Source organism: Eumetopias jubatus, unplaced genomic scaffold (assembly GCF_037043125.1).
Source record: "Eumetopias jubatus isolate StellerSeaLion01/CBP00866 unplaced genomic scaffold, mEumJub1_p1.0 scaffold_7, whole genome shotgun sequence".
Classification (NCBI taxonomy): domain Eukaryota; kingdom Metazoa; phylum Chordata; class Mammalia; order Carnivora; family Otariidae; genus Eumetopias; species Eumetopias jubatus.
Genome location: NW_028274813.1, coordinates 3616953 through 3643687, shown reverse-complemented (window position 1 = coordinate 3643687; position 26735 = coordinate 3616953). Strand labels below are relative to the sequence as shown.

Here is a 26735-nt window from a genome sequence, read left to right as displayed (position 1 = left end):
ATATTAATACCATAATTTTGAAGTAATAATGAGCATAAGCAAGATCTTAAGATTTGTTCCAATGTGGGGCACCTGGGTGGCTAGGTTGGCTGAGCCGAGTGACTCTTCACTCCGGCTCAGGTCATGATCTCAAGATCCTGGGATTGAGCCCCACCTCGGGCTCCCCACTCAGTGGGAGTCTGCTTGTCTCTCTCTCCCTCTCTCCCTCCCCCAACTTACGAACTCACTCGTGCTTGTGCTCGCTTTCTCTCTCAAATCTTTTTTTAAAAAAAAAGGTATGTACAAATGTAATTCGATGAAGTATTTTTTGGTGACAAAGCTGTGGAACCTCAAACAACTATTGGTAACTGTTGTGTGCATTCATAGTTGTAGGAAATGCTGAATTTTAGTTAGGAGTTAGTGAAAATAATGATGATGATCTCCAAGCAAGTTCCCAGACCATCTGAATTTCATCCAAGACATCTGTGGACCCAGATGAAGCCCCGCCCCCGGCTTTATAATTCTGCGGGAGGGTGGGCAGGAGATGTGTGTGGAAGTCTGACAGTTCCTGAGGTAAAGCTCAGGCTCTGCTCTGCTCTCTGGGAGCTTCAGGGAACTGAACGGGGGAATTCTTCTAGCCTTTCTCTGTCCCTCTGCCATGGCATTTACCCAGGGATTATAATTAATTAAAGTTTTATAAGTCAAAAAGGAAGGCTGTTTACATTGGATGCTGAGTTTATATGTAGTGCTCCTGTGAATTACTGAGCTTTCCAATGCAGTTTTAATTGTAGACAAAACTTTGAAGAGGCAAGTACCCAAAACCCAGGTTTTAACATGTTATTTTAGCTTAAGAACTAAAACTACATCGTCAGAAGATCTTTGCATGCAGAGTTAGAATATACTCTTTCGTATTTCTCACAGCTTTGTTGCGTTGTGGTTATAAAATGTTTGGCTAAGAGTTGAAAACCTACAGCTCGGACTGTGTTGTGCGGTTGTGTGCTCCTGGTGTCCGACGGAACAACAGTCTTCGTGCAGTCACCGTTTTGGTCACTAATGCTCCTCTTTCAGGTCACAGCGGTCGCCCAGCAGAATCAAGGAGAGGTCCCCGAGCCTCAGGACATGAAAGTAGCGGAGGTTCTCTTTGATGCCGCGGACGCTAATGCTATTGAGGAGGTCAACCTTGCGTACGAGAACGTCAAGGAAGTGGATGGGCTAGACGTCTCCAAGGAAGGCACGGAAGCTTGGGAGGCCGCCATGAAGAGATACGACGAGCGAATCGACAGGGTGGAGACCCGGATCACCGCTCGCCTTAGGGACCAGCTTGGCACTGCCAAGAACGCTAACGAGATGTTCAGAATCTTCTCCCGGTTCAACGCACTGTTCGTGAGGCCTCACATCCGTGGGGCCATCCGTGAGTACCAGACCCAGCTGATCCAGCGTGTGAAAGATGACATCGAGTCTCTGCATGACAAGTTCAAGGTCCAGTACCCACAGAGTCAGGCGTGTAAGATGAGCCACGTGCGCGACCTGCCCCCAGTGTCAGGCTCCATCATCTGGGCGAAGCAGATCGACCGCCAGCTGAGTGCGTACATGAAACGTGTGGAGGACGTGCTGGGCAAGGGCTGGGAGAACCACGTGGAGGGCCAGAAGCTGAAGCAGGATGGGGACAGCTTCCGCATGAAGCTCAACACTCAGGAGATCTTCGACGACTGGGCCCGGAAGGTGCAGCAGCGCAACCTCGGTGTCTCGGGGCGCATCTTCACCATCGAGAGCACTCGCGTCCGGGGCCGAACCGGAAACGTCCTGAAGCTGAAAGTTAACTTCCTTCCAGAGATCATCACACTTTCCAAAGAAGTTCGAAACCTCAAGTGGCTTGGTTTCCGAGTCCCACTGGCGATCGTGAACAAGGCTCACCAAGCAAACCAGCTGTACCCATTTGCCATCTCGCTGATCGAGAGCGTGCGCACCTACGAACGGACCTGTGAGAAGGTGGAGGAGCGGAACACCATTTCCCTCTTGGTGGCCGGCTTGAAAAAGGAAGTGCAGGCTCTGATCGCAGAGGGCATTGCACTGGTATGGGAATCCTACAAACTCGACCCATACGTGCAGCGCTTGGCGGAGACCGTCTTCAACTTCCAAGAAAAGGTGTGTTGTAATTTACTACCCCCCACCCCCACCCCCACAGGGTCATGGGAATGAACTAAATGCGGCAATAGCTCACTCAGTTAACACGGTAGTTCTCCCATAGGAGGAGTTCCTGACAGGTAGAGCATTGGGCCGTGTGAGCCGAAGGGGAGAAGCCCTTCTACTTACTGGGCTGTTGGATGGTGGTGGGGCTCTGGGAAGACCGTTAAGTAACAGCCTGAGTTTAATGGAGAGGTGAAGGACACAGTAGTCTGACCAAGTGAAATGAGAGCTTTATTACTGATAGAGCTGCACGGACAACAGAGCTCTAGATCTGTAGCCGTGGCCCTGGCCCTGGCCCTTGCTGTTGGCCGCCCCCTCAGACCCTAGCGCAGCTGGACAGTGGTAAGCCTCCTGGCCCCGAGCCTGCTGCTGGGAGCGGGTCCGAGTGAGGGTGTACGTCTGGCGCTCAGCGACAGAGAAGGCACATCCCACAGACAAGGCACATCCGTTTCCTGCTCCCAGACTTCTCAATCAGAGGTTTCCCTTCCCTCTGTGAGAACACAGGCGTGGGGCTAAGTGTTAACTGGCTACTCATGGAAGAACTCCTTTACCTTAAACATACATTAATCGAGAAGAATATACATAAAAATAAAGGATACTAGTGAGTGGTGTTTTAAATATTAAATACGCTTTCCTTTAGGTGGATGACCTGCTAATCATTGAAGAAAAAATAGACCTGGAGGTCCGTTCCCTGGAGACTTGCATGTATGACCACAAGACCTTCTCCGAGATCTTGAACAGAGTCCAGAAGGCCGTGGATGACTTGAATCTGCACTCTTACTCCAACCTGCCCATCTGGGTCAACAAGCTTGACATGGAGGTGAGGGATGGGTGGTTACGGTGCTTTTCAGTTTTCTACTGTTGATCCTATTTTAGAAGCTTATTAGTTTGTCACTGGAAAGCATTTTCCCATAGACGTTATCAGCAATAGTCCAGTTTCCTCTCGAGAAACCCCATTTAGCTAACGGTGGAGCTGAGCTGTGTGGTACTAGCAACGCTCCTGTCTGTTCCGAGTTGCAGGTGGTGAGGTGGGGGGATTCTTTTTATTTCCAGAATATCCGACAACCTCCTGCCTGCCCTCGCTGCTCACCCAGTAACGTAGGAGGTTCTCCCTGGCCTCCTTCTCTGACACACTGCCCCCTCTCTACCACCCAGTTGAAAAAGAAATGCTTGGGGCACCTGGCTGGCTCAGTCAGTAGAGCACAGGACTCTTGACCTCCAGGTTGTGAGTTCAAGCCCCATGTTGGGCCAAGAGCTTCCTTAAAAGTAATAATAATAATTAAAAGCAATGCTTGGCAACCAAATACGTCTTGCTCCTGGTGTAGAGGATTGGGGCTCACCCCTTTAGAGGTGTGCGGGGAGGGGAAGTATGTGTGTGCACCTGTGCTTCTGTTTAAAACATACTTACCACCCACGTGGCTTTCTCGGTGATGGATGTCAGCATTCGTGGAGAGCCCCAGGAAGTGGGATATTTCATGGCAGAGCGGCTCAGTGGGGAGCTCTGAAGCACCTTAGCTACCCATTTAGGGAGAAAGGAAGAGAAAGCCTGTGACCCACAAAGGTGCAGTGTATCCACACATGGGACACTACCAGGGAAAGTTAACAAACCCCGCTCTTCCGAATCTACTGAAAGTCTCGGGGTTTGCCACAGCTGCCTTTACAGCATTCCCAGGATGGACAGACTGCACAAAGACATACAGATGTCCTATTCGTGAGACATTCACTTGTCTCATTCCATATCAGAGAGAAGACTCTTCTTGTTAAAGTGGGCACCTGTGTGTGCTGACAGGTGTTAACTAGTCTTACCTGGCGATTGTTCTGTAGTACCTACAAATACGGAATCACTATGTCATATACCTCAAGTTAATATGTTATATGTCACTTATATCTCAGTTTTACCAAAAAGATAATGGTTTATCCCCCAAATTGTAGATTGTTAGACTATCTCTGAGGCTGCCAGGAAAATGCTTCTGTTTTGTAAATTTTCTAGTATGTTGGCCAAACAGCGAGACCGTGACTGTGTCTGGGTCCGTCTCCTTGTCCCTTACAAGTCGGAGGGTTGGTGATTGGGTTAGCACCCAGATGGAGGTCAGGTTCTCTGAGTCTGGGAGAGCGACGGAGTGAGGTAGGGAACCAGGGTAGGCTGAAGGCTGTGGTAGCAACTGTCGTCCTTGACCTGAAGCGTTGACTTCCTATCTGACGTGCTTGTTAAGCTAACTTTTGGAAGGAACACTGTTCTTTGATCCTACTTCTCTGTAGATTGAAAGAATATTGGGCGTTCGCCTACAAGCTGGCCTGAGAGCTTGGACCCAGGTGCTTCTTGGACAAGCAGAAGATAAAGCAGAAGTTGACATGGATACAGACGCACCTCAAGTTAGTCACAAGCCTGGTGGAGAGCCAAAGATTAAAGTGAGTATTTCCTATGGCATCCAATTTGCTAGTAAATCAAACAAAGGATTCTCCCCTTGAAAAGTACCAATGAGAAAGCCACTTAACAGTGAAGAAACCTGACAGACAGCACCTCACCCAGGTGACCAGTCAGCATCCACCAGTGCTGTCTTATGCACATTGTTTTACCGGGGCAATGTGTGCGATGTGGTGACAGGACCGCTTTCCCCTTGGTCTTTGTCCCCACATCTCCCAGACTCATTCTAACCATGAGAAAAGATCAGACATTCCCCACAGAACACCTGACCGGTACTCTTCAAGAGTGTCAAAGTCATGAAAGACAAGGAAAAACTGAGAAAATATCCAGGTTGGAAGGGATTAAGGAGATGTGACGACTGTGTGTGCTGTGGGGGCCTGGGAAATCTGACTGAAGTCAGTACTTAAGTTACTAGTGTTGCCCTCAGTGTTGATTTCTTCATTTTGGTAATTGTACCACGTTAGATGGTAACACTAGAGGGCGCTGGTGAAGGGTATGGGAAACCTCTTCATACTTTCTTTGCAACTCTCCTGTAAGTCTAAAATAACTTCAAAAACAGACGTTTTTTTAAAAGTGGGAAATTTTAGAAAAATTCTACACTGAAAAAAATACTCTGCCTTCTAAGCATACGTGCAAGAAATCATTTCAAGAACTAAATGTAATCTGTACAAGGAAAAGTGTAGACTTTGACACTAAAATGTCACTGTTCTCACAAAATCTCAGAGTCTCGTGGATGAACGACTAGCACAGTGGTCACCACACTGGACAGCAGTCTTTGTCGCTAAGCCACCGATTTCCCATTTGAGTGAAGGAGTGGCCAGCTGGAGCCCAGCAAGCCTTCTAGAAAATTGTGTTAGTTCAGGCTGTGCAAATAGGTCGTGTCTACTAGTGTGGGTGTTGGTTACAAGGTGTCTACCATATAGTAGTTTAGTAAGCCATGCATTTGCGTTACATGGTTTGTGTTAAATTTACCAATAAAAATGTCTTACAAAACAGAAGCCTAAAAGAACGAAAGGTAAAAACTTTTATGTGGGAGAAACAATTGGCTGTTTTTTGTCTCCCCAAGTGTTACCTTCTCATTTTTTTCTTTTAATGCTTGAAAAATGTTTTCACTTTTGAATATTACATATATTTATCCCTAGAGGGTACTTTTTAAAAATACAGAGATGCAGAAAAGCAAATGAGTATGTCTAAGCTAAAGCAGTTATCTGGTGGAGATGGAGTCAGAATTCTTGCTTAGCTTAAAGCAAGCACTGACAGGTGGCAGAACCTCTCCTCGACTTGGCACACGTGCCTCCTTGTGGCACGTGTCTGATGGCTAACGCCAGCCTCAGTCCCTGCATCAGTGGCACAGGGTTCTCGGGTCCCGAGGTCATTGTGTCCAGAGATCACCATGCACATTAAATCAGATGGTGCTCCGTTGAGCACCTGTTGTGTGTTCACTGAGGCACGGGGGACCCAGGAGGAACCTAAGCAGTGCCTACCCTCTGACTTTTTAGAACCCTTTAGAGAGGGCAGGCCAAACGCATGAAATAAAGAAGAGCACGTTCTCTAATAAAGTAACAAATTCATGGTTCAGACTCAAGTAGGTTAATAAAATTTAGAGGAAGAAAGTGTTATGCATCAAAACCATTTTTTTTTTTACTTTGGAAAAAGCTTTTATATCAAGAACATTTCTCTGAAATGATTCTAATGCTTTGTACTACCAGAAAAAAAAAAAAAGCTATGATTTGTATACTTTTTACCCACTTGCAAATTTCAGCATTCATAGCACCTCATTTTATTCGAGATGATTACTGAGCAATACACGTCATGTACACGTATGTTCAGTACCATTTAATTGAAAATGGCTCCTGTGGGCATTCACCAACTTATTAGTACATTAGAGTCATACTTAGGTGTTAGAAATGATCACACTTCTCATGAATACTGATTCTGACATCACAAATACATAAAAGTCATTTTATTGAAACTGATTGCTGAGTAAGAAGTGAAATCTTTCTTTTACAGAATATTGTTCATGAGCTAAGAATAACCAATCAGGTCATCTATTTGAATCCGCCAATTGAAGAGTGCAGGTACAAGCTGTATCAGGAAATGTTTGCCTGGAAGATGGTTGTGCTGTCTCTTCCTAGGATCCAGAGTCAGAGGTACCAGGTGAGCCTTCCAGGCACTTGCACCATGGACCCTCGGACCAGGCCTCCCCGGGGTTCTGTGGCACCACCTCTCCATCATGCTTCTTTTTTTTTTTTTTTAAAGATTTTATTTATTTAATTGACAGAGAGAGAGAGAGAGAGAGAGAGAGCGTGAGAGGGAACACAAGCAGGGGGAGTGGGAGGGGGAGAAGCAGGCTTCTGGCCGAGCAGGGAGCCCTATGCGGGGCTCGATCCCAGGACTCTGGGATCATGACCTGAGCCGAAGGCAGACTCTTAACCAACTGAGCCACCCAGGTGGCCCTCCATCACACTTCTTTAAGTGAGCTCTTGTATGTCTTCTCAAACTGCAGATTTGTGGCTCAGCATTCTTTTTTTAATTTTATTGATTTATTTGTCAGAAAGAGAGGGAGAGATCACGAGCAGGGTGAAGCAGCAGGCAGAGAAAGAAGCAGACTCCTTGCTGAGCAGGGAGTCCGATGCGGGACTTGATCCCAGGACCCTGGGATCATGACCTGAGCTGAAGGCAGATGCTTAACCGACTGAGGCACCCAGGCGCTCCATGGCCCAGCATTTTAAGGGAAAGCTAGAAGAAGCCTTGTGTGACCTGACGGTTCTCCTATGGCTATCTTTCCAAATAGTTGCCTCTGCAGTTCTGATCTCAATAGTCTCTTAGAAATTCCCTCCATGAACTTCGCTGGGAATTTTAATTCCTGTTCCTCCCTGCCCCCACTTTATTATATTAGTTTGCAAATATACATGAAACTGGAGGGAATCCCATGAGCTCACACCAACCTGCCTTGTTTATTATCATGTAGCCAATTTAAATTTCTATTTCTGCCCCCCCACCACCACCAGATTATTTTAAAACAAATCCCAGATATACTCTTAATAATGTGCTTCTGGAGCAAAAGGAAAACTCAAAAGACTGTTTACTTCCTGGCCTCTAAGGAATATTAGTTCAAATAAGCCGATCTCCACAATCTCTGTTATGACAGGCTCTTCTAGAAAGTCTTAGTTTTGAATATATGCAGCATGGGCTGAGTCCTCAGATTTTTTTTGTAGAAGCAGCCACCTATAGACTCACAATCTTGACAGTGATTAGCCCAAAACTTGGCAATGACCAGCTAATCAGAACCGAGCTGTGAATCCTGGTTCCTTCCGCTCTGGGCAGAGTCTGTGCAGACTGCAGGGTATTTCTTGTCACGTTCTGTTTGTAACCAGCCATGTTTCTGTTTGCGTGGCTGTCCTCTTTGTCTCCATATCTGATGGAACTGAAGCCAGCCCCTCTTGTGCTGGGCCCCATGCCCTTGCTCTGAGGCTCCTGTCAGCCAATAAACCTGACCCCTGTCACCCTCTAGCCATCTTACTTCTTGGCTCCCTTTGGTAAAAACATGGAGGACTGTCTGCACACCTGCTCTAGGTCCCCTCAGGTGTCGGGGTCACCGGCCTTTCCCTGTCGCTGTGGCGGGCTTCTCAGCCCTTGAGAAGTGGCAGTGGCAGGATGGAACGGGTGCGCACCCCCTCATGCTGGATACACCTGTTCCACTTGGCTCTCCTGGTTTTCCTCCCACCTCACTGGCCAGTCTCCTCTGCTGGCTCCGCTTTGGCTCTCCTTCGTCCAGCCTCTACGTGTCTCCATGTGCTCTCTGCCCCAGAACTCTGTCCCACCCAGTCCGTTTACTAAATGCCAGCCGTACTGTGCTCATATGTCAGCACAGCCTTTATCTTGACCTCCAGACCTCTCTCTCCTGCTGGCTCCTGGGCATCTCTACCAGACTGATTTGCCCATCACACTGAACGCGCCTCCGGCCCCCTCCCTCAGACTTGCTGCCATTCCCAGTCTTTCCTTTCCTCACCTTCAACCTGCTCAGGACTAAGTTGAGCTGTCACCCTGGCCTCCCACTGTCTCTGTCTTCAGAATTAACCTTGATCTTTTTTGCCCATATCCATTGATACCACCGGTCCAAGGTACCATCCCTCACTGGATTCTTAAGTTCCTCCTGACAGGTCTTTGTGTCTGCTTTTGCCCCCTTAAAATTTTTTTTTTTTTTTTTTTTAAGATTTCATTTATTCACTTGAGGGAGAAAGAGCACAAACAGGGGGAGAGGCAGAGGGAGAGGGAGAAGCAGGCTCCCCACTGAGCCAGCGAGGAGCCTGATGCAGGGCTTGATCCCAGGGCCTGGAGATCATGACCCGAGCCAAAGGCACATACCCAACCATCTGAGCCACCCAGGTGCCCCTTAAAATCTGTTTTCAACACAGCAGCAGAGTAAGATTTAGATTTCTTGTCGGTCCTGACACTGCTCTTCCCAGAGCTCACTGATGGCTTCCCATGCCACTCCCCATGAAAGCCCACATCCCAAGGCAGAGTGCTGGGCCCCACATCATACACTGTTTGTGGCCTGACTTGAGCGCCTGCATCCCACTCACTGACTCTGCTCCGGCCATCCTGGTCTCTCACTCTGCTCAGACATGGCAGGCAGGCTCTTGCCCCTGGGCCTTTGCACTTGCTGACTTCTCTGCTTGGAACCTGTGGTGGCGACATACTGACATGGCCCACTCCCTCCCTCTCCTGATCCTGCTCAGTGGGGCCTTCCCTGACCTCCCCCATCCCCTAGCCTTCCTCTTTCCTATTTTGTCTCCATAGTACTTCTCACCCACTGACATTCTGTATAGTTTGCTTTTCCCTGTCTCTCCTCCCACAGGATGTGAGTCCATGTGAGCGGAGATTTTTGTCTGGCTGTTTCTTGTGCCTAGAACAGTGCCTTGCACGTAGCCCGCACTCAGATCATTGAAACAATGACTGGTCATCACTTCTGTCTTCCAAGCTTGTGTAATTATGTCATCACGGTAGTCTTAGTCCTTTAGATGCTGCCTTCGGTGTTCTGCTCCCATGGGAGAGGCTCAGGTCTCCAGGGGCTCTGCTCCCGAGGGCCATGCTGTCTGCTCCAAGGGCTTGGGGGCTCTATAACTGTTTTACATAGTGATGCTGCATTTTCTAGCTTGTGGGTGATCTGATGTTCCCTTTATTGTTTGAAGAGTGAAGTATGAGTAGGCCTCTGATTTTTTTGTGGCTGGGGTAAGTGGATGTTATTCCTTCAATGCCATTTTTATGGCAAGTTTTTCCTTAGTGAAAGGTGGCTCTGAGATGAACTTTTTTTTTTTTTTTAAGATTTTATTTATTCATTTGAGAGAGAGACAGAGTACAAGCAGGGGGAAAGGCAGAGGGAGAGGGAGAAGCAAACGCCCTGCTGAGCTGGGAGCCTGACATGGGGCTTGATCCCAGGACCTGGAGATCATGTCCTGAGCTGAGCCGAAGGCAGACGCTTAACCACCTGAGCCACCTAGGCACCCCAAGAGGTGAACATTTTTATACACACTATTTGTGTTCCTTTCGGCTCTGCTTCCTTAGGTGGGCGTGCATTACGAACTAACTGAGGAAGAGAAATTCTACCGGAATGCTTTAACTCGGATGCCTGATGGCCCTGTTGCCCTGGAAGAGTCCTACTCTGCGGTCATGGGCATCGTGACTGAGGTCGAGCAGTACGTCAAGGTGAGAAGCTCCGTGTGTCATTCAGATATGCTATAGAGTCTATTTTAGATGTAGTGAGTATGTGGTCTGATGAACATGGGTGCTAAAATCTATGTAATACCTATATAATATGATACGCTAGATAACACTTAATTTTTTTTTTTAAGATTTTATTTATTTATTTATTTGACAAAGAGAGACACAAGCAGGGGCAGTGGGAGAGGGAGAAGCAGGCTTCCCACAGAGCGGGGAGCCCGATGCGAGGCTCGATCCCAGGACCCTGGGATCACAACCTGAGCTGAAGGCAGATGCTTAATGACTGAGCCACCCAGGCGCCCAACACTTGTTAATTAAAACGAATGGTGAACAGTAGAAAAAATCTTATGGGATATTAACTCATTTCAGAGAGCAGTAAATTTTATTCTTTTTTAATACGAAAATTCTGAGGATTTGAAGTGAATTTTTCTAACAACATTGAAAGAAAGTGAGTCTTTTTAATGAAATATGAACCTAATATGTATGAATGTTCTACAGAGTGAAAGGTCCAGCTGTGCTACTTGACTGCGCTCTTCATTTGCAGGTCTGGCTTCAGTATCAGTGCCTGTGGGACATGCAAGCTGAAAACATCTACAACAGACTGGGGGAAGATCTCAACAAATGGCAGGCTCTCCTGGTTCAAATAAGGAAGGCCAGAGGCACTTTTGATAACGCAGAAACCAAGAAAGAGTTTGGGCCAGTGGTTATAGATTACGGCAAGGTGAGCTCTCCTGTGTTGTCGAAGCGGTGGAGGTGGCTGGCTCTCCAGGCGGCATCTGTGTGGGATGAGGGTGCGGCCGAAGCGCAAAGGAACTGATGGCCTGTTGTCATGGGCTCCTTCACCTGCAGGTTCAGTCTAAGGTGAACTTGAAGTACGACTCTTGGCATAAGGAGGTTCTCAGCAAGTTTGGGCAGATGCTCGGCTCAAACATGACAGAATTCCATTCCCAGATCTCCAAGGTGAGGAGGCAGGATCCTGGCGGCCTAACGAGTCTGGTAGGTAACGAGGTAAACCTTGGCTCCGTGTTAACATTCTGTGCTCTCTGAACAGTCCCGCCAGGAGTTGGAGCAGCACTCGGTGGACACGGCCAGCACCTCCGATGCAGTGACCTTTATTACCTACGTGCAGTCTTTGAAACGAAAGATAAAACAGTTTGAAAAACAAGTTGAGGTGAGCTCCGTGAATCGTTGAGATTCTCATCATCAGCTCTCTGGGCACTTCGAGTTAGGTCCGTACAGTCTGCACGCTGTCTCACTCGTACCCACCTGCTGAGCTGGTTCCAGTGCAGACCCGGCGTCCTGGGGGTCTGCCCTTTAAACAGCTCTGCAGGTGATTCCTAAGTGCATCGAAGTTTGAGAACAGCTGTGTCTTACCTTCTGAATCTTGTACGTTAGCTGTTGATTGGTGAGTCACACGTGCACTTGTTTTTGTGACTTGGAAGGGGGGTGAAGCGCAGCAGCAGCACGCTCTCCATTCTCCCCAGGCCGCTCGGGCGCAGTCGGGTTTGGGGACGCGCCAGCCGTCGCCGGCTCAGGGCCTGCTGCCTCCCAGGCACTGCGCTCTCCGGGTGGAAGGCTTCTGGAGAAGAGCAAACATACCGATGTTGTGTGTTCTAGAGCCGCGGAGGGTCTTCCTTTTATGTGGGAATCTGACAATAGTTTCTATTGTGAAAGAAAACAAACCTGTGTTTTTTACTCTCAAAGCTCTACCGCAATGGTCAGCGCTTGCTGGAAAAGCAGAGGTTCCAGTTCCCGCCCTCCTGGCTCTACATCGACAACATAGAGGGCGAGTGGGGGGCCTTCAACGACATCATGCGGCGGAAGGACTCTGCCATCCAGCAGCAGGTGGCAAACCTGCAGATGAAGATCGTGCAGGAGGACCGGGCGGTGGAGAGCCGCACCACAGACCTGCTGGCAGACTGGGAGAAAACCAAGCCCGTCACGGTGAGCCGCGCCCACAGCCTCTCCGGAACCCACAGTGCCGTTTGGTGTCCTTTCTCCCACACTGAAGGCTTTGCTCTGGCTTAGCACTCCAATAATGAGGACTTTCCTTTTTGTAATTAAGACAACACTTGCATGACGTATATTTGAAAAGTAAAAACCAACTTAGAGCTCATTTTACCCAGAACCCCTCATGACGATCATTTAAGTCAGGTGGTTTTAAAAATTACAGCTTTTCTGTTCTTAAGTTATCTTCTTACTTAGGCATACTGAAAAGTTAGAATTTAATTTCTCAGACACAGACCGAGCCTCACATTGCCACTGCCTTGCTCTCGGCTGTGGGAGGCAGGCCCTGCCATCCCTGTCGTGGTAGATAGTGGTAGTTACTTCTGTACCCAGCACCTGCCACCCTCAGTCCTTTTAGTTCATTCAGGTACTTATTGAGCACCGACTGTGTTCTGGGCCATGGGGATAGGGCAGTGAACAGGAGGGACACTCCAGTGGGAGAAACCGGTGAAAAACAAGCAAGGAAAACCTGTGTTTGAGTCGGATGGGGATCGGTGCCGTGGGGTTGGGTGAGGGCCAGGTGGACAAGGGGTGTCGGTGGGTGCTGCCTTGCAGGGAGGGTGGCATCTGAGTGGCAAGTCACGCAGATGGCGGGGAAGGGGGGGTGCGTTCAAGCAGAGGCGACAGTGCGTGCAGGGCTCAAGCACGTACGGAACTGCATCCCTGGTTTCCTGGGGCAGAATTCAGTCTGATTTGTTTAGACATATAAACCAAGTATAGACAGGAAAGAAGGGGGGCAGATGGTTAGGGTGCTCCGACTGTTGACCTGGTTTTCTGGTTTGGGGTGTCAGTGTTCCATAGCAGGCCTGGCGGCAGATCTGTCTTCCCACCTGCTCTGTAGAGCTGGGTCCTGCCTCAGCCCTGTCTGTGCCGTTGGTCCTAAAGTTCCTACTTCATGTTTAATTCTGGTTCGAGGGCCCCTATTTTAAGAAGATCTTTGCTTTCACAAATGCCAGTACTGTAGCTTTTGCAGAATGCTAGCTGTAGCAGGGGAGTGTGTATTCCTCAGTAGGCAAGATTCTGTTCACCAAAATTTGAATATTTTTTATTGCCATTTTTTGCTAGTAATGTGTTAAATTCTCAATGATATTTTATGTAGTCATTCTCAGGTTATTAAAGAGTCAGCAAATCATAGTTTAATGCTCAACTAGAGGCCAGTTCACCGAGGACTACTTGATTTCTCACCCTTCTCTCCGTCACTGATGTAATAGCTGTGTACCTCAGGAAGGGCATGGCTGGCAGCCCCCGAGAGCCATGTGCCCTCGGATCAGGAGTGGCCTGCTCCAGGCCCCCGTCTGTCCTGACTCTTCTCTTCCAGCCTCCCAGGGCACTTAGTGAGACAGTGCCTACATGGAAAGATGCTCTACCTTTCTTTGTTTCTTTTTTTCTTTCTTTTTTAAAATACTTATTTAAGTAATCTCTACACTCATTTTAGGGCCCGAATTCACAACCCTGAGATCAAGAGTTGCACGTTCTTCTGACTGAGCCAGCCGGGCACCCCGGTGCTCCACTTTTCTTATTCGTGTTTTGTTTATGTCAAATACAGAAGTAAAAGTTATATTCAGTAATGTACACGAATCATAAGTGTACATCTTCCTGAAGATGTACGTATTTGGAGACATGTTTAAGGAATCACAAATTTCCAGACTTCCCGCAGGCTCTCCCCACCATTTCGGGGCCCAAGCATTCATCTGTCCTGAGACCTAGCTCTGCAATTCTGCACTTTGACTGCTTGCAGGGCAATCTTCGCCCAGAGGAGGCGCTTCAGGCTCTCACCATATATGAAGGAAAGTTTGGCAGGCTGAAGGATGACCGAGAGAAGTGTGCGAAGGCCAAGGAGGCACTGGAATTGACAGACACAGGACTTCTCAGCGGCAGTGAAGAGCGCGTCCAGGTACGGACTGCAGGAGATATGGGTGTGGCTTCTCGTCCTGGTTCTGCCCTTGACCAGGGCCATCTCAAGGGCCCTGCTAGACCTGCAGTGGTTTCTGCATCCAGAGGCTCACTGCTCCACTGTTGTAATCACAGGTGGCCTTAGAAGAACTACAGGATCTTAAAGGTGTTTGGTCAGAACTTTCCAAGGTCTGGGAGCAGATTGATCAGATGAAGGAGCAGCCGTGGGTTTCCGTCCAGCCTCGAAAGGTATACCTAGTTAAAGCAGATGTTGTGTATACCATCATATGTTGAGAGTTGTAGACTTCACTTAGAAGCTTTGCAATCTGCTGTGAGTTCACAGAATGTCACAGGATGGTCATTTACAGTATTTGGACTGATGTAAAACGTGCTTTAGAACCATTTTTTAAAAAAGATTTACTTATTTGAGAGAGAAAGATGGAGCAGGGGGAGGGGCAGAGGGAAAGGGAGAAGGAGAGAAGGAGAGAAGCAGACTCGCAGGTCAGCACGGAGCCTGACTTGGGGCTCGATCTGACGACCCTGAGACACTGACCTGAGCCGAAATCAAGAGTTGGACGCTTAACTGACTACTTCACCCCTTAAAAGCATTTTTAAAGATATTTTGCCATTTAAAGGAAGTACTGGCAAACTAAATATCACCTTGTGTTTCTCTCAACAGCTTCGACAAAATTTAGACGGCCTCCTAAACCAGCTGAAAAACTTCCCTGCCCGATTGCGGCAGTATGCGTCCTATGAGTTTGTCCAGAGGCTTCTGAAAGGTTACCTGAAGGTAGTGAGCCAGTGCTGGGGTCCTGGGTGTCCGTTAGTGACACAGCTGCACAGGTAATATTGCTTACTCTCTCCACAGATAAACATGCTGGTGATTGAACTGAAATCCGAGGCACTGAAAGATCGCCACTGGAAGCAGTTGATGAAAAGGCTTCATGTTAATTGGGTTGTTTCTGAGCTAACCCTTGGTCAGATCTGGGATGTTGACTTGCAGAAAAATGAAGCTATTGTCAAGGATGTGCTACTTGTAGCACAAGGGGAGATGGCTTTGGAAGAATTTTTGAAGCAGGTGAGTAATAGACCAATAGCCCTTTTTATGTCACATTTCCAGCTGTGATGTAGGTTTGCGCTGTGTGAAAAGCAGCTGCATCTGTGGTCCATTTGTCCCCATAACACTTGCTCGCTTGTACAGCTGGTGAAGGCCCACATATTGATAACATCCCTCCTTTTGGTTTTATTTCAGATAAGAGAGGTATGGAATACTTACGAGTTAGACTTGGTTAACTATCAGAACAAGTGTCGCTTGATCCGAGGCTGGGATGACCTCTTCAACAAGGTCAAAGAGCACATCAACAGCGTCTCGGCCATGAAGCTGTCTCCGTATTACAAGGTACCATTGTTGGGGAAGCCTTCCCTCTCTTATCGAGCGTTCTTCTGTACTTTCTCTGTAATATCTTTTGACTGGCAGTTACCAAAAGCCTGTTTTTTAAAGTGTGAGTCAAATAAGTTGACATAATCTGTATTTTTTTAGTAAGCTTTGGCATATCTATGAGTGAAAACTTTAGCAGCTGGGCTCTGCTTTCCATCTATCCACTAGGTTTTCGAAGAAGATGCCCTGAGCTGGGAAGACAAGCTGAATCGGATCATGGCTCTCTTTGACGTGTGGATCGATGTGCAGAGGCGGTGGGTCTACCTGGAAGGCATCTTCACGGGCAGTGCAGATATCAAGCACCTGCTGCCAGTGGAAACCCAGCGGTTCCAGAGGTACGACCTCTAGCCAGGGGACAGGAGTGCCGAGTCGTAGATGTGCTGGTAACCACTCTCCACATAAAAGCTAACAATGGTTTCAATTTGATTTGTAGTATCAGCACGGAGTTTTTGGCTCTGATGAAGAAAGTATCCAAGTCTCCCCTTGTTATGGATGTTCTGAACATCCAGGGGGTACAGAGGTCTCTGGAGAGGTTGGCAGACCTGCTGGGAAAGATCCAGAAAGCATTGGGAGAATACCTGGAAAGAGAGCGATCATCTTTCCCCAGGTAATATGCTTGCTCTGACTTGCACAGAAGTGAAGTTCAATTTCAAGAGCCCTCTGCTCTCCCTTCTGGGTCTGCATGTTGGTCACTTTGACATCAAGAGTTTTGTTACCGAGAATCCATTTAATGAGTGTTATTCCCTTTTCGTGCGTTTATTCCTAATTATAATGAATAAGCTTCATTTTCTTCCTTGCATTTGTTTATGAAGCTTCACTGAAACTAGTATCCACCCTTCCAGGCAGCTCACACCTCTTAAAAATTTAGCTCTGATTATTTTCCAAGTGGCATTTCTTCCTTTCTGAATAGTTAGCTTACTGTAAATCGAACAGGCTTTTAAAAAATAAGTCCATGAAAAAAAAAAAAATAAATAAATAATAAGTCCATGAAGTAAGGTGAATGACATGAAACCCATGGAATTCCTTTTCAGTAGCTTGTTAGATAAACAGTGTATCTTCTGCTGAGGGCTGGAAGAAATTTGGATGTGATTTCTGTTCAGACTGGAGATTGTCCACCACCATCCAAATCCAGCTTCCCTTCCCACAATTTGAAGTTATGTGTTAATTGACTACTTACGTATGTATAACATTTTAGCAACTTGGATGCTCTTTTAATTTTAGGTTCTATTTTGTGGGTGATGAAGATTTGCTTGAAATTATTGGAAACAGTAAGAATGTAGCTAAGTTACAGAAGCATTTCAAGAAAATGTTTGCTGGAGTTTCGAGCATCATCCTGAACGAGGATAACTCTGTTGTCTTGGGCATTTCATCCCGTGAAGGAGAGGAGGTAGTTGAATGTATGATTGTAACTAAGAATGCTTCTCTCCTATCTTAGCACATCTTCATTCTTAAATTGTATTTATTTCAGGTTATGTTTAAAACTCCCGTGTCAATTACCGAACATCCCAAAATCAACGAGTGGCTCACGCTGGTAGAAAAGGAGATGAGAGTCACACTGGCTAAACTTCTTGCTGAGTCTGTTACAGAAGTTGAGATTTTTGGTAAAGCAACTTCAATTGACCCAAATACGTACATCACTTGGATTGATAAGTACCAGGTAATGTGTAGCAGAAGTGGGCCAGCATGAAGGTGGATGCACCAGCTGGTGTCCGAAACGATCCTTTGGCTCTTGTGTCTTGTGTCGTTCAGGCCCAGCTTGTGGTTCTCTCAGCCCAGATCGCCTGGTCTGAAAATGTGGAGACCGCTCTGAGCAGCATCGGGGGAAGCGGTGATGCGGCGCCCCTGCACTCTGTGCTGAGCAACGTGGAGGTCACCCTCAACGTGTTGGCCGACTCCGTCCTCATGGAGCAGCCGCCACTGCGGAGACGGAAGCTGGAGCACTTGGTTAGTGCCGTGCCTGACTCATTCCTCAACGGTCAGGCTCTTGTGCCTTCAGGTCAAGCAGTTAAAGGAAATCGTGCTTGGAATATACTCTGGTGTTAGGGAGAAAAGGAGGTGGCGAATTGATGTAGTCTGGGGGGGGTGGAGGGTATTTGCTCTCTGTTCCTGTTGACAGGGGACCGTGCCAGAGCAGGGAGCTTCATGTACACATCCTAGTAAATAAAGTGTTAAACTTAGATCAGGGTTTTCCGCTCTTGCTCCTCATCCCTTCCCAAAGCAGCGCCCAGGGGGTGGCGCTGGGAGGCCTGGGTGAGCCAGTGCCTGTGCTGCGCCCAGCCTGCAGGGCCCAGGCTGTGAGGACGGAGACGCGTGTCCTGCTAGTTGCAGAGTTTTCACTTAAAGTTAGTTTTGTTTGTCGGTTGTTTGGTTTTGCTGCAGCTCTTGATTCTGTGTAATTTCATTATGTGAATAAGAGTTCTGTTGTTTTAAAAATGAATTGGCATTTTGAATGTCACTGTAACTGGATCTTGCATCTCAAAAGTCTACTAAATGATCCCATCCCCAGGAAAGGCACTGTACTTCTCCAGTTTATGATAAACTCTTAAACTAACTCTTTGTTCAGATTACAGAGCTGGTTCACCAGAGGGATGTGACACGGTCCTTGATCAAAAGCAAGATTGACAATGCCAAATCTTTCGAATGGCTCAGCCAGATGCGCTTTTACTTTGATCCTAAGCAAACTGATGTGCTACAGCAGCTGTCAATCCAAATGGCAAATGCCAAATTTAACTATGGCTTTGAGTACCTGGGCGTCCAGGACAAGCTGGTGCAGACCCCCCTCACCGACCGCTGCTATCTGACCATGACTCAAGCCTTAGAGGCCAGGCTGGGGGGGTCCCCATTTGGTAAGTTACTCCACAGACCTGGACAGATGGAGTCCAAGAGTAAGCATAATTTGTAAGGATTAGACTAGTGATTTTAAACATATTTTTTAATTACATAGCCGGTACATTTTAGAATCTTAGATATGTTTGCAGTTATTACATCTCCTTTGAATTTGTAAATGAATTGTATAAAGCTGAAGATCCTTCCCCATGGACTCAAGTACTCAGTCATGTTTCTTCAAATGACAGGGCCGGCCGGGACTGGGAAGACAGAGTCGGTCAAAGCTCTTGGCCATCAACTTGGACGCTTTGTTTTAGTTTTCAACTGCGACGAAACCTTTGATTTCCAGGTGAGAAGCTTTCTGAATCCACCTAAAACCTAATGGCCTGAGAGGACAGCTGGGGAGGGCCACGCCCGGGCCACTCTCTAGGCTGCTGGCCTCCCAGCTCGGCGTGACCCATCCACCCTGCTGAGGACTGGGGGCGGTGTGACTCTGAGTGAGGGATCCAGTGTATGTGCTCTGGCATTGACTTGAGCTGCATGTTCCTGGAAGAAATGGTTACTGCCTGTGTCTGGGAATAAACAACCGTAACAAACAACATTCTCTTAGTCAACAAAAGGTGATAGAGTAGAAAGAACAGCTTTCTCATTGGGATTTTTTTGGCACAGGAAGGGGAGAGGTGCAAGCGTACGCTGACAGTCACTGTGGTCCGGGATGGACCTGCCCTGTGCGGGCTCTGGGCCCCGTGCCTCCCGTGTCAGCCTCGTGTCTCCTCCATAGCCAGCTGACGGGGGCAGCAGATGGAGGGCCCGGGCCAGCATCAAGGCCACAGAGGCAGCCCTGAGACACTTTCTTTGCTCTGGTTTCAGGCGATGGGACGGATCTTTGTGGGGCTCTGCCAGGTGGGCGCGTGGGGCTGCTTTGACGAGTTCAACCGCCTGGAGGAGCGGATGCTATCGGCCGTGTCGCAGCAGGTGCAGTGCATTCAGGAAGCCCTGCGCGAGCACTCCAACCCCAACTGTGACAAGAGTGAGACTTCCCTTTTTCTTTGCGAGTTACTTAGCAACTATGGAGGGAAAGCCCATGTGGGCTGGGTTCCGTTTTGCCACCTTAAATTAGAACTGAATATCGATCCCAGGACTGACTTGCTACAGACAGGGTGGTGAGACCTGGGATGTTACAGTGTGGGCAGTCAGTGCTGCTCAGGCCAGAGCAGTCCACACCCTGGCTGTCCTTCCCCGGGGGGACAAGAGTCCCTCTGCTCCCTCCCACGGCATCTGCCTACAGCAAGTGTCGGGCCATTGTGGGCCCCCCTCCTCCCTGCATGCCCACAGAGCCAGCCTTCTTCCAGGGGGCGTTGGGGATGCCCCCTCTGTCACTATAGGAGGACCTGTTCTGAGAGCCTCCAAGGGCGCCTTCCCCTGCTTTGTTCCGTACAAGGCCAGGTGCACCTAGTGGGGGCAGGGCGGGTGCTGGAGGAAGTAAGGCACTGGTGGCTGACTGTTCACACGCACAGTTAACTTTTGGTGTTGCTTTCGTTCTGCAATAATAGGAACTTGTCTTACCGAAGGACTGGCAGAGCTCTCGGTGAAACAAAAGGGGTGTCAGAGAAAGCACTGTGTGCTCGGGGTTCTGTACTGAGTAAAGGGGTCAAGTGTGGGTGGTGGTGGTTGATCCCAGGAAAAGGCAGTCCTCAGGGTCTGAGCCACTCAGTTGTGTCACGTGGATTGATTTTTTATCTCTGCAACTACTGTTGGCCTGCATTTCTATCCTTACATTGACCTTGTGACACACAATAATGCGCAGAGTATGCGCTTCCTGCCTCTCGTGACTTTGTTCCATGTTCAGGTGGCTTTCATGTAGGTGAGGTGTGCACAGCTAGGTCTGCCCAGGCAGGGTGACATGCCAGTAGGAGGGCCAGAGAGCGGCTCCCCTGCAGCCCTGGACTTTGGGCTTTAGAGGCTAGTGGGAAAACGGGTGCTTTGTGATTTTAGGGAGATTTTACCCTGGTTTTGAACATTTCGAATCTTAACACCAGTCTCTGATTTCCAGCCTCCGCCCCTATTACTTGTGAGCTGCTCAACAAGCAAGTGAAGGTGAGCCCAGACATGGCCATCTTCATCACCATGAACCCTGGCTATGCAGGCAGGTCCAACCTTCCCGACAACCTCAAGAAGCTATTCCGGAGCTTGGCCATGACCAAGCCTGACCGGCAGCTCATCGCCCAGGTCATGCTATACTCGCAGGGCTTCCGCACTGCTGAGGTCCTCGCCAACAAAATCGTCCCATTCTTCAAGTGAGTGCCCCAGAGTTATCCCTGACCGTGTGCCTAGCATGTGTGAGATGTGCCACCTAAGGTTCATCTCTAATCATGGCACAGCTTGCCAAGTGTCTGTGTCTGATTTCTTGACTCTCTGGCTGCTTGGAGTGTACTGTTGTAAGGCAAACCCTTTCTCTTTCAGACTATGTGATGAGCAGCTCTCTTCTCAAAGCCATTATGACTTTGGTCTCCGAGCTTTGAAGAGTGTGTTGGTAAGTGCAGGAAATGTGAAGAGAGAGAGAATTCAGAAGATAAAGAGGGAGAAAGAAGAACGAGGGGAAGCAGTTGATGAAGGAGAAATTGCAGAAAATTTACCTGAACAAGAGGTTTGTACACATGTTCTTTTAATCACTCACACCTTAAACACTAATTTTTTTTTAAAGATTTATTTATTTGAGAAAGAGTGCACGTGAGCAGGGGGAGGGGCAGAGGAGAGAGGGGGGCAGAGAAGCAGACTCCCCACTGAGCGTGGAGCCTGACGTGGGGCTTGGTCCCAGGGTCCAGATCATGATCTGAGCCAAAACCAAGAGTCAGAGGCTTAACTGACTGAGTGATCCAGAGACCCCTAAACACTAATATTTAAATTGGCGTTTTTAACATCTAAACCATGGCTTGAAAGTCCCCGTTGCGATTCACACGTCCTGGGATGGATGGGTAGAAGACGCTATATTTGCACAGTGAACTGAGTCACTAACAGCCGCGTCTTTCTTACGTACCTTCTGGGGATACGGCAGTAGCCGTGCGAGGCGGGCTCCCTCCACCAACCTCCAACCCCTGCCCAGAGCTAGTCTCTCTTCTCACCTTTAGATTCTGATCCAGAGCGTCTGTGAGACTATGGTGCCCAAGCTGGTGGCAGAAGACATCCCGCTGCTCTTCAGCCTCCTGTCAGATGTGTTCCCCGGGGTCCAGTACCACCGGGGCGAAATGACTGCGCTTCGAGAAGAGCTGAAGAAAGTGTGCCAGGAGATGTACCTGACGTACGGAGACGGAGAAGAAGTCGGCGGGATGTGGGTTGAGAAGGTAACCAGGGTTGGCCCTGCTAGCTGCTCTGTGCGGTCACGGCAGCCGTGGGCCCCGGGAAGGAGCCATGTCGGAGAGAACTCGGACCATGAGGGCCAGGGAGGCACGGCATCTGCTGTATGGAAATTCGACCCAAGGCTTTCTTCTTAACTTAAAGACATAACATTTTACTTGAAAATTTCCTCTATCTGGTGTAGTTCATTCTCTGAAAATGCTGACTGACACATGATTGTTATGGAAAGTATTTATGCCAGTACAAGTTCTACTACAGGTCTTTCCAGTATCATAGGTTAACAACATAAACCTGCTAATCAGCGCGTGGTTTATATTCTGTGTTGGCTTCTTTCCTTTCCTTTCTCTGGGAGACTAAGAAGCGTACTGTCACATGGCTGCATGCTGAGCCTGAGCAGTACTGGACCGGGTCGCATAAATGGCTCATCCATGGAGTCTCCACCTCTTTAAAGGGGATCTTATGTGCCTCTTTTGAGGCAGCTTGGTAGGCATCCCCTGTTCTGCTGGCTCCCAGCCAAAGAACTCCCCATGGCTTAGTTAAAACTCTTCCTGAAATATTTTTTGTAGATGTGGCCCATGTAACTTTAAAAGTTCTAGGTAGTACTTGCCTTTAGGAATTCAGAGCACCTCTCTTGTGTCTGCTGCCATGAGGAGGGGCTGGAGAACCTTCTTGTTCTTTCTCTGGACTGGTTATGATGTGGTCTCTTTGGCCCGGCAGGTCCTCCAGCTCTATCAGATCACCCAGATCAACCATGGCCTGATGATGGTGGGGCCCTCGGGAAGCGGGAAGAGCATGGCTTGGCGCGTGCTCCTAAAGGCTTTGGAGAGGCTCGAGGGCGTGGAGGGCGTGGCCCACATCATTGACCCCAAGGCCATCAGCAAAGACCACCTTTATGGAACCCTGGACCCCAACACCAGGGAATGGACAGATGGGCTGTTCACACATGTCCTCAGAAAGTGAGTTCACCTCGATTCCAGCAAGTGGGACCTGGGTGCTCTGTCCTTATATTAATGGTGCATGTTACTTTTTTAGCCAAAACTAAATGAGTTAAAATGTCACTGCAGAACTGTGTAGGGTAAGCATTTCTAATGTTAGAATCTCAAGTTGGTCAATAGCTATTTCAAAACCTTTCGAAACCAGGATCATAGACAACGTGAGGGGTGAGCTACAGAAGCGCCAGTGGATTGTGTTTGACGGTGACGTGGACCCCGAGTGGGTGGAGAACTTGAACTCGGTGCTGGACGACAACAAGCTTCTGACTCTGCCAAATGGCGAGCGCCTCAGCCTTCCACCCAATGTAAGTGTCCTTCTTTGGGGTGTCAAACCGGATATTCTGTGTGCTAGCAGAGTGCCGCTCTGGAGATGAGGCTCCAGGTTCTGTAGTAGCAGTCAGCTGTGTAACTAGTTTTCAGAGTTGATGGGGAGTTCCTTGTACTAGATTTTTCTATTGCTGTGGCAAGTGAGAAGTATTTCCATAGGACTAATAACTTTCTGCTATTTGCTGAATGTTAAGCATGCTCCAAAATTCCTAATTAACACTTTTAACTGAACATTATGGGGTTGTTGTTAGGATTTCTGAAGTTATTGAATATCTGGGAAGTGGCAAAATTAGTATTTTAGATATGGAAGCTTTCAAGGCTATCCCTTAGAAATGAGCTTTTGGTGCAGGTCCTGGACACACCACCAGATAGATAAGGAAACATGGGTGGGCCTGGCAAGGATTTGCAGTCTACTGAAGGTCCAGCGGGAAAAAACCCAGATCAAACCCCTGCTGTCCTGGGGCACGCAGTCTGATACGGACGACAGAAAAACAAGGGAAACAGTGTTAAGTGGTAAGGAAAAGATGAGCTGGAAGTGAGTGGTGGGTGTTGGCGAGATCTGGAGGACGCACAGTCAGGAAGGGCGATGTGGAGGCATCACCGAGAAGTGTTTGTAGTGATTGAGGCAGTGAGGGAGCCAGTCTGTGGGCCTCCAGGCATTCCAGTTCCAGGTGAAGGGGCAGAGAACAGGGGGCTTGGTCAGAGGTGCAAGGAGCAAGGGGAGAAAAGGCAGGTGAGACCAGGGAGGAAGGGGGCCAGTCAGGTTGGGCTGGGGTCACTGTGAGGACTGGCACTCGCCCACTGGGTGAGTCAGGAGCCATGGGAGTGTCTGGATCAGATCCCTCTTGCTGTTGGGTGCAGAGTAATCGCAGAGAGCAGAGTGGGAGCTGAGCGGTAGCCCAGGGTGTGCGCCAGAGCAGTCGGCAGCACAGGGGCTGCTGAGTTTCGGTAATTTAAAGTTCGTGCTGGTGGGAATCGCCGAGGGGCCAGAGGTGGGCGTGAGACAAAGGAGGAATCATTTTGCATGAGCAGCTGGTGAATGTGAACCTTTGGGCCAGCAGTGGTGGTTGTCATCACGTCAGAAACCAAGCCAGGGATGCCTAGTGCCGCTCAGGAAATGTGCACTTGGACTTGTGTCTTGATTGACTTGTCGGGTCTTTCTGTTATGGCTTGTTATCCAGTAGATCCTAACCATTGTTGGAAAGAGATTGCTCTCCTGTGAGGTAGGCTAGCCCTGAGGTTAAGGCTCGGGAATCAGACCACCTGGTTTGAATCTCGGCCCCATTTACCAGCAGTGGGACCCGAGCCAGGTACCCAGCCCCGTTTGTGAAACAAGAGTCACTGACGTGCCTGCCTCAGGGGATCCGTGTGAGGGTTCGTGGGTTCAGGCAGGGGGTATGGCAGCCACACCCGGCCTGGGGTAAGGCTGGTGCACATCTGCTGAGGACGCCCCCTCCGAGGGAGCTGTTTCTTCTCTCCACCGAGAGCTTATCTCGAGGGCTCACCTGCTTTTCTCCCAGCACACACGTTTCCTACCCAGATTCTTTTTTTTTTTTTAAGGTTTATTTATTGTAGGGGTGCCTGGGTGGCTCAGGTCATGATCCCAGGGTCCTAGGATCGAGCCCCTCACCGGGCTCCCTGCTCCACAGGGAGTCTGCTTCTCCCTCTCCCACTCCGCGTGCTTGTGAGGGAACTCCGCTCCCTCTCCCACTCGCTGTGTCTCTCTCTGTCAAATAAATAAAATCTTAAAAAAAAAAAAAAAAAGATTTATTTTAGAGAGCGTACATGAACTCATGCGTGCAAACGGAGGGCAGAGGCAGAGGGAGAGATAATCTGAAGCAGACTCCCGGCTGAGCGTGGAGCTGGATGTGGGGCTTGATCTCACGACCCTGAGCTCATGGCCTGAGCCGAGACCAAGGGTCGTACGCTCGACTGACCGAGCCCCCCCAGGCGCCCCTCCTACCCAGATTTTTGTGGAGAGCAGCTGGTGGATGTTGTAGTGAAGACAGTCATAGACGTTTTCACTTTTAAACTAAGTGCAGAAAATTTTAATTGACCTTTCAACATGTGTGTAGGTAAAATTATTTTAACATCTGTGTTTCTGCCAAACCCGCGCCATTAAATATGCTCTGTATTTTCTTTCAAGGTGCGAATAATGTTCGAAGTGCAGGACTTGAAATACGCCACGCTGGCCACGGTGTCACGCTGCGGCATGGTCTGGTTTAGTGAGGATGTGCTCAGCACAGACATGATCTTCAACAACTTCCTGGCCAGGCTGCGCAGCATCCCCCTGGACGAGGGAGAGGACGAGGCCCAGCGCCGGCGCAAGGGCAAGGAGGACGAGGGGGAGGAGGCCGCGTCCCCGATGCTGCAGGTGCGAGGCCGTCGGCGCCCTGCCCGGTGCGGCCACAGGTCGACCTGCGGGAGGGCCAGGGCTTCACGTGCGCTGGCACGGAGCGTGCCGCCCCCGAGGCTCTGGAAGCCAAGGGAGCCACGTCCTCCTTCCCGGCTGGTCGCTGTGGAAGCAGGGCACTCAAGGGAGCTGTGCGTCATCAGTGCTGTCTTAAACCGCTCCTCAGGAAGCGGTCTCAGCTGCCCAAGTGAAGACATGTTGGGGGAAAATGTAGAGAATTCTTTCAGTTATCTGACTTTTCTCTGTGAATTGATGAAACACTGCCTTTTTCCATTTCAACAGTGAAAGCCAGTGTTCCCAGGAGTTTGATTTTTGGGAACTACCAAGATAAAGGAATAACGATTGGTCACTGAAGCTTATCCAAAAAATATTTTCTTTGCAGGTCACATGAACCTCTGCTGGGCTTAAGTGAGAATACATGAAAGTCTCTGGGCTTTCTGAAATAATAGTTAAGTATCATTTACTGCCTCTTGCAGATCCAGAGGGATGCAGCCACAATCATGCAGCCGTATTTCACCTCCAACGGCCTGGTCACCAAGGCCCTGGAGCATGCCTTCAAGCTGGAGCACATCATGGACCTGACCCGCCTCCGCTGCCTGGGCTCGCTCTTCTCCATGCTGCACCAGGCCTGCCGGAACGTGGCCCAGTACAACGCCAACCACCCCGACTTCCCCATGCAGATCGAGCAGCTGGAGCGCTACATTCAGGTCAGGGGTTGCATGCATCACGGGAGAGCAGGGCTCCACCAGGGCCGTGCACGCATGACCTCTGTGAGCCTCCCGAAACTGTATGCCCGCTTGGGTGTGTTCTCTTTCCTGGGCACGGGGTCAGGCTTTCATGGGGGCCAAGAAAGATGCGGGAGAGTCCATGATCCAAGAACGCTGAGAACCACTCTCTTCAAGGTTAACATCGCCATAAATGTCTTTATTGTTGAAATTTTATTTTGTTTCCTCATTCAATAGCGGTATCTGGTTTATGCCATACTCTGGTCCTTGTCTGGAGACAGTCGGCTGAAAATGAGAGCAGAGCTGGGTGAATACATCCGAAGAATCACAACAGTGCCACTGCCCGCTGCACCCAACATACCCATCATCGATTACGAAGTAAGTGCGGGGGGTGGGGGGGGGCGTGGCCTTCTTCCCCTTGATCTTGCCACGTTGGTTTAACCCC

General features: G+C 49.0%; 1 protein-coding gene across 2 annotated transcripts in view; it reads left to right on the top strand.

Annotated features, from left to right (window-relative positions):
• The window catches only part of DYNC1H1 (dynein cytoplasmic 1 heavy chain 1), a 69455-nt gene that overhangs the window by 17859 nt on the left and 24861 nt on the right, over positions 1 to 26735 (top strand). For both annotated transcript variants that reach the window (XM_028099764.2, XM_028099753.2), the window contains exons 8-37: positions 1048 to 2124; positions 2807 to 2986; positions 4426 to 4575; positions 6602 to 6748; positions 10160 to 10300; positions 10860 to 11036; positions 11165 to 11275; positions 11367 to 11486; positions 12020 to 12259; positions 14061 to 14216; positions 14351 to 14464; positions 14895 to 15005; positions 15084 to 15293; positions 15468 to 15614; positions 15822 to 15988; positions 16087 to 16260; positions 16875 to 17040; positions 17122 to 17310; positions 17403 to 17597; positions 18217 to 18499; positions 18728 to 18828; positions 19350 to 19509; positions 20533 to 20776; positions 20943 to 21126; positions 21608 to 21820; positions 22551 to 22789; positions 22974 to 23130; positions 25299 to 25526; positions 26042 to 26272; positions 26528 to 26668. In XM_028099764.2, the coding sequence (XP_027955565.1) occupies positions 1048 to 2124; positions 2807 to 2986; positions 4426 to 4575; positions 6602 to 6748; positions 10160 to 10300; positions 10860 to 11036; positions 11165 to 11275; positions 11367 to 11486; positions 12020 to 12259; positions 14061 to 14216; positions 14351 to 14464; positions 14895 to 15005; positions 15084 to 15293; positions 15468 to 15614; positions 15822 to 15988; positions 16087 to 16260; positions 16875 to 17040; positions 17122 to 17310; positions 17403 to 17597; positions 18217 to 18499; positions 18728 to 18828; positions 19350 to 19509; positions 20533 to 20776; positions 20943 to 21126; positions 21608 to 21820; positions 22551 to 22789; positions 22974 to 23130; positions 25299 to 25526; positions 26042 to 26272; positions 26528 to 26668 (6153 nt within the window). The remainder of the gene's footprint in view (positions 1 to 1047; positions 2125 to 2806; positions 2987 to 4425; positions 4576 to 6601; positions 6749 to 10159; positions 10301 to 10859; positions 11037 to 11164; positions 11276 to 11366; positions 11487 to 12019; positions 12260 to 14060; positions 14217 to 14350; positions 14465 to 14894; positions 15006 to 15083; positions 15294 to 15467; positions 15615 to 15821; positions 15989 to 16086; positions 16261 to 16874; positions 17041 to 17121; positions 17311 to 17402; positions 17598 to 18216; positions 18500 to 18727; positions 18829 to 19349; positions 19510 to 20532; positions 20777 to 20942; positions 21127 to 21607; positions 21821 to 22550; positions 22790 to 22973; positions 23131 to 25298; positions 25527 to 26041; positions 26273 to 26527; positions 26669 to 26735) is intronic.